Source organism: Pleurodeles waltl, chromosome 6 (genome assembly GCF_031143425.1).
Source record: "Pleurodeles waltl isolate 20211129_DDA chromosome 6, aPleWal1.hap1.20221129, whole genome shotgun sequence".
Taxonomy (NCBI): Eukaryota; Metazoa; Chordata; class Amphibia; order Caudata; family Salamandridae; genus Pleurodeles; species Pleurodeles waltl.
In genome coordinates this window covers 1,206,248,512-1,206,270,584 of record NC_090445.1, presented here as the reverse complement: position 1 = coordinate 1,206,270,584, position 22,073 = coordinate 1,206,248,512, and the positions used below count along the sequence as shown (strand labels likewise).

The 22,073-nt window shown below is 40.6% G+C and overlaps 1 protein-coding gene across 1 annotated transcript in view; it reads right to left on the bottom strand.

The window, feature by feature from the left end:
- Positions 1-22,073, bottom strand: part of SIRT1 (sirtuin 1) — a 496,870-nt gene that overhangs the window by 216,421 nt on the left and 258,376 nt on the right. Inside the window, exon 7 of the mRNA XM_069240513.1 lies at positions 10,109-10,295. Within this exon, the coding sequence (XP_069096614.1) occupies positions 10,109-10,295 (187 nt within the window). The remainder of the gene's footprint in view (positions 1-10,108; positions 10,296-22,073) is intronic.

The following is a 22,073-nucleotide window of genomic DNA, read 5'->3' as shown; positions in this document are numbered from 1 at the left end:
AGGTATAATAAGCTGAGTGTCATCAGCATAGGATGCTGGCAGAAATCCGAAATATCGTATCAGGTTGGCCAGAGGAGACATATAAACATTAAACAGGGTAGGACTCCAAGAAGAGCCCTGAGGAACCCCGCACGGAAGAAGATAGGCGGCTGATTTAAAATCACCACAACTGACTGTCGTCCATCTATCCATCAGAAATGATTCCAGCAGAGCTAATGCTTGGTCTCTAATGCCTGCCTGGAATAATCGAGTTAGTAAAATTTGGGGAGAGATAGTGTCAAAGGCTGCTGAGAGATCAACTAAGATCAAAATGGCCCCTTTATTTTTGGAGGTGTTTTTTGGAAAGTGCCTAGCTGTGGATTGTTGTCTCTAGCTTAGCCTACACCTAGGAAAACCTACCAAACCTGTGCATTTTTAACAAATTGGACATGCTTTTGCATTTCTCTTCCAATCCGCACTCTAAGGGGGAGCGGCCTCTGATGAGGTCAGGCGCTGACGTCATTAGACGTCACTGGGTGGTCATAGGCCCTCGGGGGAGTGCTAGTGCTCCCCGAGGGCCCATACCAGGATGTAACTGTTACTTCCTTGGCACCAGAGCGGTGCAGCTGAGGAAGTAACAGTTACGTCCTTGGCACAGGGTTAAAAAAGACGTGGAAAGTGTACTTGCCTTGATGCATGAGGAATCGTGTGGGCAGCACCAGACAAACTATTTTGCTCAAGGTTAGCCCCTCGTGCAACCTTTCTTCTTATCACGTTATACCCTGATGCTTTCAGTGAGTTTGTTTCTTGTATCTCTCTGCTGCTCTATTTTCTCCACAGTCTGCACGCTACCTCCTTTCTCAATGGCATAAAAAATAATCTGAGAGTGCACACACACAAAGGGGTTTGTAGCCGAAACCAGCAGGATCTCACACACATAAAAAAAATTAAAAAAAAATAAAAAAAAAAAAAAGTAGCACTCTGACACTAACTACCAGACGATGGAATAAGCAAAATATGTTAATCTAGAAGATGTCCATGCTGCAAAACGTGTTATTACTGGATGTTTCCAACAGAGTTTGATGTTTAATGTGACGCTGCCATCATATTATGACATTATAATCTGAGGATTTATTGAAATTCACTGCAGTGTGCGTTCACAGATTAGCATCAGCCTTTACTCTGGGGTGAAATACTAAATAAAGGGAAAACTTTAAGAAGTTCAACATCATCAGTTTTGCAAAGTGCATCAAACATCACAGCATCAAGGACCGAAATGATAATATTCACCAGCAGAGATTATGGCAGTAATAGGAACTAAAGAGCAACAATCTTATGGGAAATGTAAGGTTAGTGGGTGGTTTAATGGATCGGTCACCACTCCAGGATGTGGAAATGACATGCTAGCTTGAATAAATGTGTGACAGGGAACAGGGAATTTGATATTAAGCAGATAACGACAAGGTAATGTCGATGTACTACATAAAAACACTGAAGGAGGTCCGGAGTAGGGGACAAGCAACAACACAGTCTGAATCATAACTGAAATAAAAATACAAAATCAAAGATTTGCATGAGGATGTGAAGTTTCATATCCCGCAACCTCAATTGGAAGATAGCTTTACATGGCTAGGTGAGTTTCACATAGTGCAACCTTGTACTTATTTTTTTTTTTATTAAGCAGCATATTACTCGTCTCCCCTCCCTTGTAACCTGAAGGACGGCATAAAACTTCTGTAAACGGGTGCTTCATTTTCCAGCACAGTGCCCAAAAGTCACTAGGAATGTGTTGAATTCAAGATTGCAGGGTGCAGTACCTTGTGTGGCCAAAAAAGGTCCCAAGGGACACAGTGACAGTTTGTGGTATTGAACCCTTTCCCTGCTTTGTGCACATTAGACCAGTAAGTGTTGCAGGGTTTTTTCAGCCAGCATATTAAAAGTGTAAAAGCGTTACCATAATCCATGTTGTTCCTGCTTACATTTCACATGATTTAATCTTTCATTCTCCAGGAGTGTTTGTTTTTTCCAGTATGTTGTTACACCTATTTTTTTTTTTAGCCAGTATATTACTAGTCTCAACTCCCTCATAACTTATTTCCTATCTACTGGTTCTCCAGCACTGCAAGGTCAGACGAACGGTAATAGCGTTATGCAAATATCATCACTCCACTGTATACACAAAAACAAAAGTAAAAAAAATATAAAGCCATTTTCAACACCAATAGATTTAACTTTCACAAATGCAAGACCGACTGCATTGCAAATGCTTGTTTTGTAATGTCAGATGGAGGTGGACCAACATGGCCAGCCGGAGTGAGCAACCTCTCCAGCTGTATCTCATGTTGCTTGCCCCGCTCTAGCCCTCCTGCAACACCTCAGACAATGGAAGGAGACAAGTAGCCCCACAAACAGCTGGAGGGGGCAAGCAACATAACAGGCACAGATGTTGTCACCTTAATATCACATTTTTCATTCACTTATCAACATTCATGTCACTCCAACGTCCAGTGTGATAACCGCACCACTAAAAACCACCCACTACCTGCATATTTCACAGCAGACTGCTTCTCTTAAGTTTTTATTACTGCAGTAGTCTCCAAGGGTGAAATTGTCAAGCACACCTATGAAGTGCTTCAAAAAAGAAGAAAAAATTAGTTCAGAAAGCATGAGCAATGGAAGGACACTGCGCAAGGAAGCAGTACTTTGGCCATACTCTAGGCAAGGGCCAAACACAAAAAAAGGGAAGGGAAGCCAGCACACAATGACCAAAGAGAAGCAAGCAAATAAGACTGACCAATAGTAAGCAAAGCTCTCTGTAAGTAAACAAAATGTCTTGCAGCAGCACAGGGGCTGTTCCAGACAAAACCTAAAAAGGCAATCATTCTGGTTTCAGCACCAGAGGGATTTCTTGGCCTTGGCCTTTTGACATGACCTCCAAATCGGCAGCACATAGCGTGAGCACTCTAGAGCATCCAAGAGGTTATGGGATTCAAAAGGGGGATTACAGAAGGAGCAACAGATGTGAGTGTCACTTGGACCGGGATTATGCATTGAAATATTTTAGTTAAGAAAGTATAACCAATGAAAATTTGCAGTATTAGAATACTATTATCAAAGGAGGAAAAAGGAATCGAACAGTCAAATAAGCAGGGATTAAATAGTGGTAAAAAGGGGCATTTTGTTAAGGAATGTAGAGCCTAAGAGGTGGGGGGAGTAGTCCAGCCTCAAGAAGACTAAGAAAATGGGACCTCTACAGAACTTTAGTTAGCACAGAGTTGAAGGAAGGGTCACCTCTCGAGTAGTAAATGGGAAGTCCCTTCAATGTCCAATCTCATATCCCAGTCTAGCACAGATTTAACTTTGTGAATGACTCATTCTTAGGCCAATTAGCAATTCCTATCACACATATAAGATTCTTGTGCTAATGGAAACTTGCAGGTGGTCAAGAAATTGAATGTCAAAATATTTACAAAAACAGTTTCCACTGTAGTTACCACTAGATGGAGCCCAATTGTCTCTGCCCATTATTTCGCAAACCATTGTTCTCTTGGGGAATCTAAAGAGGGTGACAAGTGAGAAACAATGTGAATGTAATTTATGTACCCTAAAAGGGGTCCATTCTATGGAGTCATTGGCTAAAAGTGGGATGCATGATCAGTTTCTTTCCATTCATTATAGCACATAAGGAGAAGTCTCAACTTAGATAAGCCAATAACAGTTGCCGGCAAGGTCAAAAAGGCATATTGCTGCTTCAGTTGCTAAAAACAAGGTAGAATTACCGGCGCTCCATGCAGTGCAGGTTGACAAGCTTAATGAGAAAATGGCTGATGTGCTGCCACCACACCAAGTGACTTTCATATCAATTTGATCCCAGGTGCCCAAGTCCCAACTGCATAATATAGACTCCTCCTACCCCAAGAGCATTGATTTTAGGATTTGTTTAGTTAAATATCTAGCAGATGGTTTTTAATCACCATTCCCCCCCCTCCCAAGTCACTGCCAGACTGCTTTTTCATGCAAAAAGCCAAGGAGGAGTTGAGCGCACACAACTGCCAGGCACTAATCAAAACATCTATCAAAATAAAAATTCACTGCTCTTTAGTTCTGTCTTACTAGATCAGGTGAAATACACCACCATTTACACGAAGTTAGACCTCTAGGGTGCTATATCATTTGGGAGCTATATCAAGCAAGGAGGCTGGTGGAACAGTTCTATGACACACTATGGCTTATTTGATTAACAGGCTAGGACTTCCAGAATTTACAATGCTCCACTGCCAATACAGTAGATGTTTTCTCAACTTTGTCTCAAGAGAGTTCTTTGATCTTTTTGACAGTGTACACTGATTATATTTTGATTTATGTTGAAATAAATCAAATGTATCTGCTATGCTGGCAAACTTTCAAAATGTGATTTCCACATTGCAGAAGTGGAATGCTGTGGAGTAAAACCTAAATTCTTGTGTATGGTGAAAAGGAAGATTCGAGCAGTATGAGAATGGCCAACCCCAAAATCTTAGAGATGTAAACTTTTTCTAGTTTGTCAACTTCTACTGGTGGTTTAATGTTCACGTGTTCTTCCCCCAGTGACACATTTACTCACATTAAATTCAACTGGACCGCAAAATCTTAAGCTGCTATTCAGCATTTAAGGTAAACCTACACTAATGCTCCTGAATGTTTCACCAGAATTTACAACAGCAATCCTGGTGGAGACCAATGCTTCTGATGTGGCAACCAGTGTATTCTAGCAACCGGATAAAAGAATTGTTAATTGTATTAAGTAGCCTTCATGTCTTGTGTGCTAAATTCCATTGAAAGCAATTACAACATTGCTGGAAAAAACAAACTTCTGGCCATAAACGAAGTTTTCAGAGTGAAGACATGCACCACAAGTTGCCATTTATTGTAGCATGTCGACAACAAGCACCACATCAGATAAGTTGGGTGCAACTTCCTGCAGAGTTTGATTTTATGGTCACTTTTGTCTCACACAACGTAATAGGCAATGAAGACAATACTTGGCAGAAACAAAGGAAAAGCGATTTATACATTCAATTCTTAACCCTAAACCTGTAACTGGGGATGTAAAAAAAAAAAAAAAAAAAAAAAAAAAAAAAAAGGATTTTCTAGAAGTGGTCCGACAGTTTCCAGCCAAGAAAATAGCATAGGTCAGCAGCTTAAGATCCAGTTCCATCACTTGTGCAAGGATTTCCATTTCATGACAAAAGATTGCCATTACCTAATAAAACTTCACAAATCACTGTTTTTTTATTAGTAGCATGTAATACCAAGGGATTTAATGCAAAGGTGAATTTGATGGACAAGCTAAAAACAGGATGTTGTCTTAGCATTGCAAAACCAGAAATATGCACTTAAGCCAAAGCAGATTATTCAACACCCCGGGGGTTACTGCAACCGCAGTCTACTAACACGATACGCAAGAGTGCAATAACCTTATAAGCCAAGATATCCACACCCAGTGTCTTTGACAAACCTCTACACCACTCTGCCAAAGGACATGCACTGCTAGGGATGGCAGATATCAAAGAGTAGGGTGAAAAGGGTGACTACTGGCTAGGCCCTCCAACTAAGCCACTGTGCACAGGCAAAGGATTGTATGACAGTAGTAATTGGGGCAAATGGCCTGGGTCCTGCATTTAGCCTGAAGACCCTGCTGCATAGAGCAGAGGGTGTGAGATGCTGAGGTTGCCCACTGGTCCGTTGTCAAAAAACACTATGAAGGCCAAAAGTAGTGAGCAGCTGGACAGGACATGAAGCACTTCATTAAAAAAAAAAAAAAAAGAAGAAGGAAACAATAAATGAAATTTGCTTTAAGAAAAAAAAAAGTTAAACTGTTACGGTTTGACTCAAACGTGACAAACGACTGATATTATATTTTCTACAGGAAAACCTTGAAGGATCTACACAAATGATACCATGCTGAATTCAGAATTTTGTCTAGTTTTCAGAAATGTATAGAATTTCAGGAGCCACCACTGATTTTCACACCCATTTCTACCACTAACTGGAAGGAGGTTAAAAGCACAACAAAAATGAAAAAAAGGGATATGTCCCAGTAAAATGCTGAAACTGCAGAAAAATTTGATAATCTTCTTCAAGAATGCTTCTTTCTGAAAGCTGGGAAGATGGTGATTTTAACACCGCAAAATCTGTTGATGCCATTTGCAGGGTAAAACAACATGTTTTCTTCTGCAGCACTTTTTTCCCCCCCATTGAAAAAGAAAAAAAGAAATTGGCTATATTTTGTCTCATTTCTCGGTCCACTCCAGAGGAATTCACCAACCCTAGGTACCTTTAGAATTCCCATGACGTCAGCAAAAAAAACAAAAGGAAAAAAAATAAAATAATGATGTGGACAAAAAGTTATGTGGTCCCAAACACAAACTACCACAAATAGCCAAAAATACAGTTTACACTGTACACACACATTCTAGTTGCAGATTCTACGCCCTAAAAGCTGAGCCATGAAGACCACCGACCCTTGTGTGATAGCTACGGCCCTGAAAGGGAAGTCCCTGTCCTAGAAATCAGGTCGCAGAGCAGTGAGGATGGGTTTGGGCGGTAAGAAATCTACAACTAGAATAGGTTTTTCTCTACCAGATCATTCGTTACCAAAAGTTAAGTAACTTGTTAATCTAATCAAGACTTCTAGTTGCAGATTCCTTACCTAAGAATAGCTACCCGAGCAATACCCAGAGGTGGGTCTGCAAACCAAGATCATGCTAGTAAGTCCTGCAGGACCGAACAGGCAAAGTACGCATCCCTATGGACCTGAGTATCCAAGGCAGTACTATTTTGTGTACGTGTCGAGAGACACCCACATTGCTGCCTGACAGATGCCTAGGACTGGAACCCCATATGCTAAAGCAGTGGTTGCAGCTGTTGCTCTGGTGGAGTGAGCATGCAAACCCTCCAGGGATTGCTCCTTAGCCAATGTGTAGCTAATTTTGTTGCAGAGAACGACCCATCTAGAGATGGTTCTCTTCTGCACTGCCCAACCTTTCTTCGCACCCACATAACCCACAAAGTGGGTATCATCCACCTAGAAGTCTTTGGTAAGATCAAGACAGAACGCCAATGCTCTTTGGGTCCAGGCGGTGGAGTCTCTCCTCTTTCCTTGGAAGGATGAGGGATTGCGTACAAAACAGGCAAGGTGATGGATTGGCCTGCATGTAAGGTCATGACCACTTTAGAGCCCAGGTACGAAGCACCATTGGTGACTTAGAGAAAGGAGCCTGCAGCTCATTCACACTGCGGGCAGAACTGACGGCCCCAAGAAAGGCTGTCTTCAGAGTAAGAAGCCGAAGTGGACAGTTGTGTAGTGGCTCCAAAGGAACACACATCAGGGAGGTAAGAACCAAGTTCAAATCCCATTGGGGCATTATAAACAGAAGGAGCGAACATGTGGGTAAGGCCTTTAAGTAGCCTACCAACAATAGGAGATTTAAACAAGGAGGGTTTGTCAGGTAATTTTAGGAAAGCCAATATGGCAGATAATTAACACTTGAGTGCCCAAAGCAGAGCCCTGCTGGGCTAAAGAAAGAATAAACTGAAGAACCTCAGGATTGAGGGGGTTGGGGGTTGGCTGGGGAGATAGCAACAGAAATGTCTGAACCATGACGAATTTGTTCCATCTACAGGCATATACCATTTTGGTGGAGGGTCATCTGGTTGCAAACTCAAAATACTTGGACAAAATACTGAGGTAAGTGTCTCAGGGATGAGAACATGCTCAGAATCCACATCAGATGGTATGGAACGACTGGAACTGATGTCAGTGAACAGGAGGGGTGTCTACATAGGCTCCCCTTATCACTTCTGGAGCGGAACAGTGCCAGTGCAGAGCCACAAGGCTCCACCTACCTACCGGCTTGCAGAGGTACTGCTGAAAAGGGTTTGAATCCAATTTGACACTTGGGAAATATTCAAAAAGGTGAGGAATCTGAGGCTAGAAGGCTCGATCAGGAACATTTTAATGAGTAACCATGACGTTTTGCCCTTTGGTCACAGTAACAGGGGTATATTGTCATTTCTAATGTCACACAAGTTCCATTGTTAAATATTATGCACTTTATCTTCAGGGCAGCAGAGTGCTCTTGGGGGACTCATTTAATATTTGGGTTTCCCTTCCTGTCAAAAGGGTGATTTTGACAAGTCTGTGCAGCAGAGGAGTTCAAGCTCCTGCTGTGAGGCTACACGTGGTGGCCTGAACCCATGTTTTGACTGCAGTGGAGGCACAATAAGAGCTGCAGTCCACGAGTGCCCTTTACCTTTCCGTTCCACAGGTGTACTTCTGTACCATATACTATGGTCTTGAAGTAATGCTAAAAGTGCCAATCAGGTCTAATGCCACTTTCAACAGGTTTTAGGGGATCAGAGAAAACACTGGGCACTACATAGCACTGTCCCAGTGTTAGGAGTTCAAGATTCCCAGCAGGTGAGTTGCAAAAGAAAGGGGGGGGGGGGAAAAGGAAAAGAAAAACAACTGGGGTTGACCACCCAAAAAGTGGCGACTTTGCAACAGGTGCATTACAATCCATGAATTGTGATGGTTAAATCTATTTTTTTTTTAAACAAAAACAAAAAAACAAACAATTACAACTTTGTTACATATCCATACTTAGCTTTGAACAAACGTATGCAAAATACATTCTGAACCTGCTGCACAATGCAGGGCGCGTTACTTTCTGTACAGCTGTAAGAGTAAACAAAATGCAGTTATCTGCCCTGTTAAGAACATTTTCCTTCGATTTCAGTACTTGAGAATGATGCTGGGCTGCTGTTGCTGTTCACGGAAATCTGTTTCTTTCTACTGCAGAGGGGCATTCATGGAGACTGCCTAACACTGCTGTGTTTGTGCTTACAAGGCTAAATCTGGTGTCCACTAGAGTACCTACTCAAAGGCGCAGAGAGGTGATAATCCACATCACAATATCCCTTTGTGTGTCTATGCACATGGTGTTTCTATAGCGAAAAACCTAGCCAAAAGGCAGTGGAGCTTTGTACAGGGTCAATGAATGATCAGATAAGTAGCCAAGATGTGGATGGGTAATGCATCATGATGTAATGTTCTTGAATAGAGTGAGTCGTTTTTTGGCATCCGTCCTACTCACTGACAATTCACTGGATTGCTTCTGTACTGTGAATTCATTTCTGTTTTTTTGTTGTTTTTTTTAAAGGTTTCAGCCAATCAATCCCGTTCTATCCTTGGAATTCGCACATTTTACTCTATTTGGTGAGCCGGATTAATTGAAGCTTAATTATTTACCTAGGTTACCTTTACTTGGGCCAAGTGTATTCGAAGTCCTGATAATGATCATTTATCACTGTAGGAACGAAACACCATCGACTTTCTGGACTCACGAACCTTAATACTATCGTTTTCTTGCTCGGCTTGTTTCTCGCAGTTTGCAATGCATCGATTTGGCATCCCTTGTGTGTCACGTATGAGCACCAACCACGTTTTTTCACCTCACAAATATGGATTGTTGCTCTCCAATTATTTAGTTAAAAAAAAACAACAAAAAAAAGAAAACCTTTAACTACTATTAGACCATTTGTTTTACTAATTTCAAATTAGGGGCCATTGTCGTGTACAGTATAAAAATCACACACATTTAGACATGAATGTGTCTTTGTGATGGGCAAAAAAAAAAAAACAATTGTTTCATGATTTCATCACTTTCAAAAGGGTTTCAGACTAAAGAAATAGGCCACATGTTTATTGTGCTCCGAGTTAAGCAGCCATCCAAAGATTTAAACATATTTTGTGTTCACCGATTTCACTCAGATTAAATTTCAGATACGAGCTACAGTTCGACCAGTTCAACTGAATGAAATTCATTTTTTTTGTTTGTTTAGTGGGGGGGGTGGGGGAAGGGTTACAGATTAAGCACATGCTCATGACCTCGCAAAAGAGCTATTTTCCTGAACGTCCTACCTTAGAGGTTCACTTACAATATGGTAGGCAAACAAAGTCGTTTTTTGTTGTTGTTTTTTTTAGGAATGGGGCATATTTTACAAAAAAAACAAAAATTAAAATTATACCAATGAAATACCACTCTCCATGACAGGTCTATAGGTAAAGAAAACCCCACAAACTTACTTGGGATAAGTGCTACTGGTCTTACTTTCAAAGATGATCCAATGACGATCAGAAGATCTACTTCATCTTTGTCATACTTCATAGCTCTGTGAAACTGTTCAGGCAGATTTTCACCAAAGAAAACTATGTCTGGTTTCATAATGGCAAGTGGTTCATTAGGTAGACACCTTGGACAACGTGGTACAACCTGCACATTAAAAAAAAAGACAGAAAAGGCAGTTTTGAATGAAGTCTCTGCAGCACAAACAATTCAGATTAATGCTCGATCATTGTCTTGCAAGAACACTGCAACAATATTCTGGCACCTACAATAAATGAGGCAATGGTTAATTTCCATACACAGAAATGCGTTACACGACTATCATTTCACTCAGGGAAAATTAGCATGCCAATAGGGACGAAACAACAATTTCCTATTGTAATTCGGGTGAATTTTAACCAGAGATTTTACAAACTTTCAGATTGTGAAACATCTGAAAAATTAGAGAATGCATAAATACTGCGTTCCTTGAAACTGCTATTTTAGCCAAGAGGGAAAGTTATACTTGAAATCCCAGCTTCTCTAAATGGGTATTCAGTCTGAACTCAAACTGTGAAAGCACACATGCATGAGATCCCTTAACATTATTTGAGGAAATAACATGTTTAAGCTCTTCAACAAAAAAGGTACAATTGTTTTGTTTTTTTTAAGCCAATTAGCAAAAATGTTAAATCAATAGTACATTTAATTTAAGACATCACCTATAACAGTATATACTACAAGAATTAAAAGGAGGATATGGGGCCAAGGGTAGACTATACCAAGCTCAAAAAAAACAAAAAACAGCCCCTTTGGAAACACAGGAAAAGTGAAGGATTCCAACATGCCCAGCAGGGTGGCATGTGAAGCAGTTTGTTGTTAGAAAAGAAAAGAAAAAAGAGGGAAGGTACATGTATGCTATGCAGTAACACGTTCAAAACATGCGGTACTAAGACAATGGGTACATGGCTGGGTCTTTTATGAATTCAGAGTGAATACTCATGACAAATACCTAGAATTAAAGTTACATATCACTATTGGAGTCCCTCTGATATTAAAGGTAGAATAAACTAACAACCTAACTCACGTAAAAGCGTGATGAATGCTGCTAATTTCAAGTAAGTTAAGAAAAGAAGTTTGGTCCACAAAGGCATCTATTCTGGAGTCAAACAATATTGCTTAGCAAAGGTATGGGCTGATCTCCTAGAAGCTATCTTACAAATATAATGAATGAGGGTATTGCTCCTCGGAGCAATAGTAGCTGATTTTCTCTTGGAAACATAACATGTAACAATTCAACCAAATATCCATATGTCTACAGTCTGTTTAGAGTCTGTTTAGAGTAGGCTAGACCTGCAGTAACAGCACCATAAACAAAGCACTTTTTTACTTTGCAAATATCTTTAGTCTTAGCCAAATAGTAACAATGCTCTTAACATCCAGGATATGCAACGCACTCTACATAGGGATGCTGGATTTGGGCAAAAGAGGCAAAGGATTAGACTGAGAAATGGCAAAGTTGGTAACCCCTTTTCACAGAAATAAAAGGAGAGTTCTTAATTTAACTTTGTTACGATCCAAACAATTGGATGATTCATCGAAACAGACATTTTAAAGCACACAACCTTCTAGAAGATTTAAGAGACACTAAAAAGCAACATTCCATGAAAGGGCCAGTAGGTTAGCCATGTGCACTGGCTCAAAGGTGGTGTCATTTTGAAAAATAAAGGTACTATAGGGCCAGGCATTCTCAAAAACCACCTGGAATCGTGGTCAACTGACGCACAAAGAACAATGGTTCCCTGTAGTAAAGCAATAAGTGATTCGAAAATCAAGTCGCAACAAATATATAAATCACAATAATTGTGAGTCAGTAAGAACCAATAGACAAGAAAAGCATCTCGCCTAACAAAAATGCAAACATTTACTGCTTCATTTAAAGAGCTCGGTACTGATAACTCCTCACACAGTGATTAGAGCAGCAGATACAGTGTGTATAAAAACCAACAGGACAATGGAGATGCAACAACTGTCAAAAGTGGCATTGTCAATACAGAATTGCAAGCGTCACTAGGCAAGTAAATTTAAAACTTGCTCCATTTGGTGTCTATGGCGATGTGTACAATTTTACCCTGGCAATTACTGGGGCATCATAAGGACTGTGGATATTTCAAGAAAACAGCAGGCAATGTACTACCAAAAATGAGGTAATAAGAATATTAATCTAGGAATGCAACGTGCGGGAAAGTAAGCGTGCCAGTAGACTTGTCACTACTGCCGACTTGTCACAATCCTAAAAGGGTATAAGAGTGCTGGATTAATCAAGTGACCTCAGTGGGATGGCAAGTGGTTAAAGACAAGGGGGAAACTCAACATCAAGCTCCAAACGTAGTAACTTTATCCAACTAGAGAACCAGCTACAGGTTGAAAACTCAGACATTTCCTTTCCCATGTGTAAGACAGTATGTAAGTATGCAGTCGACTGTAGGCATTAATGTGGATTTATGTGAAACTCGTTAGGCTTTCCATTTTAGACCTAGGGTTTGATTGCTTTTTCTTGAATCTCACGGTTAAGGGGAGTGAGGTTCAACTCTCTGGGGATTAATTGTGTTGCCTTCAGATACAAAGAATCTGGTATTGATAAGTCTATAAGCCGCCCACAAGCAATGGGTGGTTCCCCCATGTCATGCTTACACTCAAAATAGAGACAAATATGGGGGGTGACTATCTTGTACTCCATTTTATGCCAGCGGGAAGAGAAAGGTTTTAGGAGACTGGGAGATTTTTTTGTAGGCTCAGTCTTAATATCATGGGATCAAGTGACCCAGCGCTTTGGGTGTAGTACTATGGAGCTCCAGCTGAGCTTTAGACAAATAAAATGCCTTAAAAAATATTTATAGGGAATTGAAGACAAACATGCTTCCTGGTTGACATGCTTTTTTATAAGCTTTTAGGGTTGGGTAATTGGTATAGATTTCTTAGAAGAGATATAGCCCAAACAGTAGTGCTGGGGTCCTTAGAGAAAGTTAACAGGATGCAATGTAACACCAAGAGAATGGCAGCATATTAGTGAGATGGGGTATAAGTCGCTTAGAGTGGCAAATTACAAAAGGATGGCATTTTTTTGCAAATTGGTCGGCATATTATACTCCATCGAGGATTAATACGAACATATCCATCAAATCCAAACAGTGTTTTCTTTGTAAGGTGATGGATTGCAGCGACTCGGGCCACATCTTTCAGTTGCCCAAGACTGCAAGTTTTTTGGGCAGATGTGTTCTCTGAGATTAGTATGAAAACTCATGTTTGTATATGACTGGAGGTTACATTGGCCTTATTCGGCTCCTCTCCATTAGTGTACAATAGCAACTATTTCTCCCAATGGTTTATTTAAACTACGATTGTAGTGGCACGTTCCTTGATCTTGCTACTGTGGAACTCAATAAATGTTCCCACTATTAACATATGGAGGTAAAAGAAGAAGAGGCATATGCTAGAAGAGTGGGGGTGAGCTTTAAGTTTTTAAATAGGTGGGGTTAATCGGAGCCTTTGGTGCGGAGTTCATAATTATTAGGCAGTCTAATCTGTGGGGTGTTATTGTTGATTTGTTTTGCAGTGGTACCATAAGCACTTTAGTGCATCAAAGGAGAGGGTAATAAAATCTGTATAGTCACTTTATATTCTGGGTGATATTCTTGATATGTTTGATAAGCTCTGAATGCTAGGTGTTTTGGACGGAATGATAGTCTTTAGGGTCGAGTTGATGGTTATTTTGTATGGCTGCACTTTCAGCGTGGGTGAGGTATCCCGGATATGCCTTGATACCATCATATGCAAGCAGACACTTCAGAGAATTTGAGATCTACATGAACTTGACATGGTTTATATGTTTAGAATGTTTCTGTTATGAGCCTAGGCATTTTATTGATTCCAATTATTGTTGGGGGTGCTGAGAGAGGATTTTATTTAGGTATGCACTTCAATCAAGGCAAGGTTTGAGTGATGTATGTTAGCAGAACTTTCTTGCTTGCTTTTTTGTTATTCTAAGTTTATGAATTATACTGGTTGTTTTGTTGATTTAATGTTTTTTTTTACCTTGCCAAAAAAGGCTTATTTTAAGACCCCACTATACACATAGAATTACTATTTACTGCAGGTAGTAAAGGCGTTTGAGCCAAGAAGACAATGATCAAACTAACATCCAGGTACGGCTAAATATTCCTTCCCACAAAGGTATGTTGGAACCGCTACCACAACATTTGAAAAAGATCTGGGGGTAGGCTTCAAACTAAAAAGAACTACTTGGCATTGGCAGTGATTTTTGACAATCTTGAATCTTAAGAAAATCTTACTTGTGTATGTGGGACATGAAAATATGCTTTCAGAATTCCACAGCACACATCCAATTGCCTTGTTTGAGATGCGGATGAAGAGCCAAGATCCTGAATGTACCTCTTTTTTGTATGCCTTCCTTAAATTAAAAATGTGATGAAAGTCGACCTTCCTAACTGAAAAGGACACTGATTTCTTTGCATTTGGTTCTATTCAGCTTTCTCAAAATATGCCAAGGTCTCTTGAAACAGCAGTCCAACACTGAAGGATTCAGACTCTTCAGTAGAATCTTAGGACCAAGCTGGAAACCTGATCTTGTACCCATTTCTTTTTTTTATATATGTATTTATTTATTGTTTTCAGCAAACAGGTGACAAACAGCAAAATAGCCCTTAGAACATCCAAACCGTGCCATCCGCATCAGAGTTAGTCCGAACAGGAACACGAGTCCATAGCCATCCAGCCAGCTCGGCCAGGACCTCCCCCTTAAAGTAGTAAGACATTAAGGATCTAAAGTCCGGGGACAAGAAGAACAATAATGCACGTTCGTAGGCCTATACCATCCATAACCAACTACAAATAGAGTGAAATAATAACATGGGAAGGAGGAAAGGGCAGGGTGGTGACCAAATCACACAGAGCAGCCATGGTGCACGAAAAGTCAACATCAACCACACCACCACACGTGTGGCCCACCAGCTCACATCTAAGAGGCTCTACTGCAGGGATTCCAGATAGGTACGCAGCAGCCCCCAAATATCCCTGGCCAGGCACCCTAAGGGGCCAGTTCCCAGAAAGTCGTCAAGTACCCATTTTTGAACAATATCCCCAATGTTCACATCATTTGTACTTTCCTGACAAGCAGGGAGTTGGCTGGAAACACTCCCTCCCACCCTGGTGGTTGTCGGTAGAGGAAGGACTTTTGAGTCATTGATTTGTCAGAGCCTTCCCAGAGGTCATTGATCACTACACCTCTTCTTCAAGAAGACATTTGCCTCAAAGGACTATAGCGGTTGCTGTTTTTATTCCACCTGCTGCCTTTACTGTTGAGAAATGTGTCAATAATGTTTATCCTTCTTGAAACATTTAAATTGAATGCAAGGGAACGAGTCTCTGCTCTAGACCTGGACTTCAAGGTCTTAGCCTATTTCTGCCTTCTTGATTTCCTTATCCACGTTGGGTCTAAAATGAGCTAACTGGGTGAATGTTAACTCCAACCTTTTTGGTTGAGCTAAAAGATGAAGGATGTCAACCTGAGGCAGGAAGAGTGACTCATACTCTCCATGACAAATGTAAGAAACAGACCAGTCTGTAGTTTTTTTTCCTTCATCCATTATATACTCAGACTTTGACACTCCTTTAACAATTTTGAAAAAATGTTCTTATTTTTCTTGGAAGATAATCTATGAATTATTGCACTGGTCCCAAAGAGAACAATGATGGTGGCAAAACAAAAAAAAAAAAAAAAAAAAAATTTTTAAAAAAGAAGAACAATGAGATTGCCATGTCAACAAGTCCACCGATGTCTGACAAATCATTCTTTTAAAAGTAACCCATCTTCAGTTTTCCTTCTCTGGCAAATTCAAAGAGGTCAAGCCAGCTGCATTAAACTTTTTTGCCGCCAATATCCACCAGGAAACATGTGGGTACCAATTATTTGAGAAATTTTACATCAGAATCAGTCGATCTAAACTTCTCTATTTTGCTTGACAGACTGGACAGAGATAGAGTTTGTTAAGTAATCCATCATAGATTCCAATTACCGAACCAGAGGCCACATAGGAAGAGTCTGAGGCTTTATTTGAATGGTTTAAAATGAGGCAAATGCTAACTTCATGTGCAGCACTCTGTAGATTAAACTTCTTAACAGTCCTATTCAAGAACTCATATGAAATGTTACAAGATTATTAATAGGGTGGAGATTGTTGACGGCACAGATTTAGGAGAAGCCAGTAAAACCTCACACCAACCAGAGCTGCATAGCGAGTTTGATATTTCAATTTCAACTTTATTCGATTAATAAGAAATAATCAAAAGTCCAATGAATATTATAATCACTACATCTTTAGAACAGCACAAAATAAACATTTCTAATCAAACACTAAAAATCATATGTAGACTAGTAGAGTTTCATGCCATAGTTTTACACATCTATTGGGGGATATGATGCAGATATCGACAGTACAGACATACACTTAATCTCAACCAATTTAGTAAATTTGATCCTTAAAGGATTATAGAGTAACACTGCTGACTGCAGTGTTACATATTTTAGGATTACCCAACAGTCGCAGGAAATAAGTGCTGGAGTAAGTTTATTACAAATATTTGCTTTAAGAACAGGAATTAGTGAAGGACTTCGAACATTTGCACAAAAAACAAACAAAATACTACAAAGTCTGTGGGGAAGATTTGCCAAAAGGGCACATTAGTGTGGAAGAGGACTCAAATTGCCTCATTAGAAAGCTAAGGTGGCTCCCAATACCTCCCATATGAAACCTGGTTAAAAGTAATCTCTGCCAGGGGTCAGTTACTTACCAAATCCAAATATGGCTTAATCTCAGGTGCAGTTTGCATAGTTATGTAATCCACAAAATACATTTTCTTTAATTCCTCAACTTCACGATTTGAGGTGGTATGAGATCATTCTCACTCCTTTAGTCACGGGATTTCTCACCTAATAACCATTTGTGGATTCTTGTACATGTCAGGCCTACCAAGAGTATCAGCTACTCATTTAATACGTTGCAGCCATGTGATCTTGCATCAGAAATCACAGGCTATGCAATCCTCAATGACTTGTTTAAAATGGCCATTATTTTACCAAACCGATAATCCATAACATTAGAGCTTACTCAATATGGTCCTACAAGCAGATTGAGCCCAATTCATGCAGAAGAAACTGAGGGCTACCCGGGGTTGGGGGAAGGGAGGTGTGGGTGTTTTAAGAGGCACCTAAATAACGATTTTCATCTACCTTGAGGCTGTTGACTTTAATATAACCCCCACATCGATGCCACATTAAGATACAATAGTTAAGCATGTGAGTTTATAGTATTTCTAATGAAGCCTTAATTGGTTTACTTCCCTTATTCTGTGCAAGAAGCAATAAAACCACATTTGACCAATTAAACTTTGGACACCTAGCCGATGGGCAGTGTATTCGGAAGCTTGAGGAGTCAAATGTAATGTAGGGAAAGGAGTTAACCCTCCCATCAGGCTTTCCCTTGATAAGAATTGACTTATTTTTAAATTGCTTGGGGCCCATGCCATAGAAAATGTTTTAGAATAAGGCTATCCATAAAACTAAACAAGTTGTCAATGAGGCATTCAAGGCTATTTGGGGTCTGAAATATTAAAACTAAGTCATCAGAGTACAGTAAGGATGGTATGGGGGTTGAGCACACCAAAGGCATGGCTTTACCATTCGAGATAAAAATAAATAAAAAAAAAGACATTTTTATTATTAATCCACAGTAAGAACAGGATGGGTGCCAACACGCATTCTTGCTGGACCACCACACCATAGTGAGTCAGTGCATTCAACCCAAAGGGTATGTAGGGCAAAGTGAAACTCTGCCACAGCCTGCCCTATGCCCAAGCTGACTAAAATGCTCCAGAGCTTTGACCGACTGACTGTCAAAGGCACTAATGAGATTCAAAAAGAAGAAAAACAAATTTCGGTACAGCATGCCCCTCTTGGCTATTGTATATTTATTGACTAGTAAATGGAGATTAACATTGTTCCTGGGTTCCAGCATCTCGCGAAAGCTGTACTGTGCAACTGATAAGATGCTGGCTTCTCTGGCCCAGTTCTTTGTTCGATGTAGGGTATTCGCCCGACCACATTTACAGTAGAGCTGAGCAAGGAAACAAATAAAGTGTCGCGTCAGTTTCCTTTTTTTCTTTTAATACCGAAAAATATTGAAACTATACCAATTTAGCCATAATAGCTGAATTTGGAGCCTTAGTGACAACAGGTGCCCACAAACTCAAAGTTAGATGTATAGAGGTTATTTGGGCCGCCACTAGGGCCAAGGACCTCATCAGAAGGGCTTTGTGTAGCAGTAAAAACCTTTTATATCTCAAAGTTAAAGGCTATGGGGTAGATGGGGACAATCATTCAATATGCGCTTTAAGTCAGGCTCAAGAATGTAGATGGATTTAAAGATGTTTCATCTGAACCCCCGCCTCTCTATTCATACTAAGGCGGTCATTCGACCGCCGCCCACCAAGCGGGAACCGCCAGAAGACCGTACCGCGGTCAAAAGACCGCGGCGGTCATTCTGACTTTCCCGCTGGGCTGGAGGGCGACCGCCAAAAGGCCGCCCGCCCGCCCGCCCGCCCAGCGGGAAAGCACCAGCAATGAGGAAGCCGGCTCCGAATGGAGCCGGCGGAGTTGCTGGTGTGCGACGGGTGCAGTTGCACCCGTCGCGATTTTCAGTGTCTGCAGACACTGAAAATCAATGTGGGGCCCTGTTAGGGGTCCCCAGGGGCCCCAAGACACCTGTTCCCGCCAGAACCAGGCTGGCGGGAAGGGGGTCGGAATCTCCATGGCGGCGCTGCTTGCAGCGCCGCCGTGGAGGATTCACAGGGGCAGCGGGAAACCGGCGGGAAACCGCCGGCTTCCCTTTTCTGACCGCGGCTTTACCGCCGTGGTCAGAATAGCCCCAGAAGCACCGCCAGCCTGTTGCCGGTGCTTCCTCCGTCCCCTACCCTGGCGGTCTCTGACCGCCAGGGTAGGAATTACCCCCTAAGTCCTTCCAGTGTAATAATATTTAACTTGTCAGAATTGACAATTTTATAGAAGCGGTCTGTGTCCCTGATGCTACAAGATGTAGCAAAGTTCTCCAAGGTTCCTTCTTTGAAAAATCCTTCCTTTTTTAGCAACACGTTATATTCACTCCTGTACCTCAAAATGCCCTCTTGGCTGCTCAGTTTATTGGTTGGGGCCCCACGTAAATAAATGTTTACTTCCCTGTACTTCCTATTAAACCAGCGGTGAGGATTCAGATTATTACTTCTTAGAGGGACAAGTAATATTTTCTTCATAGAACGTCCAAAGGAGCAATGTGGACCACAAGCCACTAGATCATATTTTCTCTAGTTGCTACAGAACTACGAAACTCGCGATTTATGCAGGTCCATGCCCTTTGTATGCATCATGATTGACTGCTGCCTGGTTTTTTCACAATGCCTTATATCTCGTGCTCTGATATAACATCAGAGGTGAAGTTTGTGCTACATGAAACATCAAATAAAGAAAATATTTGTCCAGAATACACACTGTGGAAAATGTTGTACTGTTTCCTCTAGAACTAGAGCTACAGATTAGCGTATGCCATACCTCAGGTGAATATAGTCATGCACAGGCTCTGTAGTTATTAACCAGACTAACCTTAATATACATTAATTAAAAAAACATTACCCATTCAGAGTTCAATTTGTTGGACTACTCCACAGATATCCAACTTTCATTCTTATAATGGAGGACAGAACCCAATCTTGTCCTGGAGGAAAACGTTAAAACCATATGTGCTAGAATATTATGACAAAGGGATGATAGTTAATGTTATATTTAGTGTCTTTATGTACTGGTGTTGGTATAAGATGGCTTATGTTGGTCTGTAGCTCCAGGGCATTTATTTGAAACATCAACATTACATTCTAGTGATTGGTCTTTGAGCACACTGTTAAAATGCACTCATGCACATACAAACAACTCTTAATTTAAGGATAGAGGTGCCATGAATTCTACTTTGCATGGTGTCACAATCTAAAAAAAAAAAAAAAAAAAAAACTAACTTTAGCACAGCACTCCACACTTAACATGCTTCCTCCTACTGGAACTTCCACAAATCATGCACCAGACCTCCAGAGCCTGGATGCACTTCCAGGTGATTAGCCATGTTTAAACATCCTAATCGACTCACTGTCATGCAAGTACTTACTGATAAAACATTCTTCTGTTTCCAATCAATTACAGTTTCAAGAGAAATGCTGACTTGTGATCCAAGGGTTGGATCCAGAATAGTAGTCTGTCTTCTTATTTTTATATGCATAAGCATAGTGACTGCAGTTAAGATGAAAGTTGAATTTCAGTTGGAAAGGTTTTTATGATTCATCGCCAGGACACCCTCCCGAGTGGTAATGCATTCTACAAAGTTGCACAAACATAACCTAAAAGACTGCAAGCATAATAAACCTAAGGCTGTTGTTGTAACTAGAGTGGAGTACATAGTCTTGGAGGTAAACAAAATTCCCTAAAATTTTTAAGGGCTTTCGCGGTGTTCAGAGAAAAGTGATTAGACTTCATATCTGTGTGATGTCGGAAAACAAGTGTTGGGAAAAAACTACATTAGCTTATCACAAGTTTCCTTCATGTCAATATACATAAAGCAACCCCAGTGGTAAAGCAATATTTTGTTCCCTGAGGGATGCTGACAAAGTCAGGCTCTGCAATAATGAAGAAAAGGGATTCCACTTAACTGCATACACAGCTACTCATTCAATTTACAGCTTTAAGAACATAACTTTAATATGAATTTGAGCCTATATGATAAGGAGGCTTCCAGGGTCTAAAAGCTTATATTACTGATAGAGTTCAAGCTTCTCACAGGAATAGGGCAAAATAATTAATTGTTCATATGAAAAAGGGCATCTGAAATTGGATACAGTTGTGAGGACCTCTAGAATAAACTCCTAATCTAAGGCTAAGGTGCCACAAATTCTACTTTGTATGGTGTCACAATCTAAAAAACAAAATTTAGCACACCATGCCACACTTAAACAGCCCATATGCTTCCTCTTACTGGGACTACTTCAAATAATGTACAGTACGGCATGTTAAAAACAAAGTACTTGGTCACCCCTGTTTTAGCTTTGTATTACAGTAAATATTTTATTTATTTTAGTAAGGCTGCTATTTAGAGATTATTTTTACACATTTTTTTTTTAACAGCTTGCTTTTACTCTAGGAAAACGAGGAACAAGCTGCTTGTTTAGTTGGCCTTTACATAACATAGAATCAGTACTTTCAGTCCAGGCTAGAGAACACTACATGACATGCTAGTTGTGTTGCCCATTCAGGAGACATCTTCTAACACCTAGCCAAAGCACTGCATCAGAACTGTACTTCCAACACAGTACGGTTTATTATCTAGATGGTGCCCTGACCCGGAAGGGACAGAGTGCATTTCAACCACGACTATCATGGGACGCATGCTCTCAGACATGCAGCTTAGCTGGCGCTGATCTACTAGCCTCTTGAGAGAATTGCCATTTACATCACCAACCAACCAACTCCTGACACTGTTTTCAAGTATTGGGTTGGGACCCATCCCTTAGATTGGGCCAGGCAGAAGGGTACATCCACTATGCTCTCAGCGTAGACATCGGGTTAGAATCTAGAACCACATAGACCGCAGTTGGATTGTTTATCTTCACCATGTTTCATAATGCTGATTACCTTGCTTTGTTTCATTTGCCTAATAATCGCAGCTCACTCTACATGCCAGATTGCGATTGTTACAATAAATTAATAAAAAACTTCTTACATTGTTTATGTCTTGCCTTGGCATGAATGAGCAATACTACAAAAGGGGTAAGATCTGT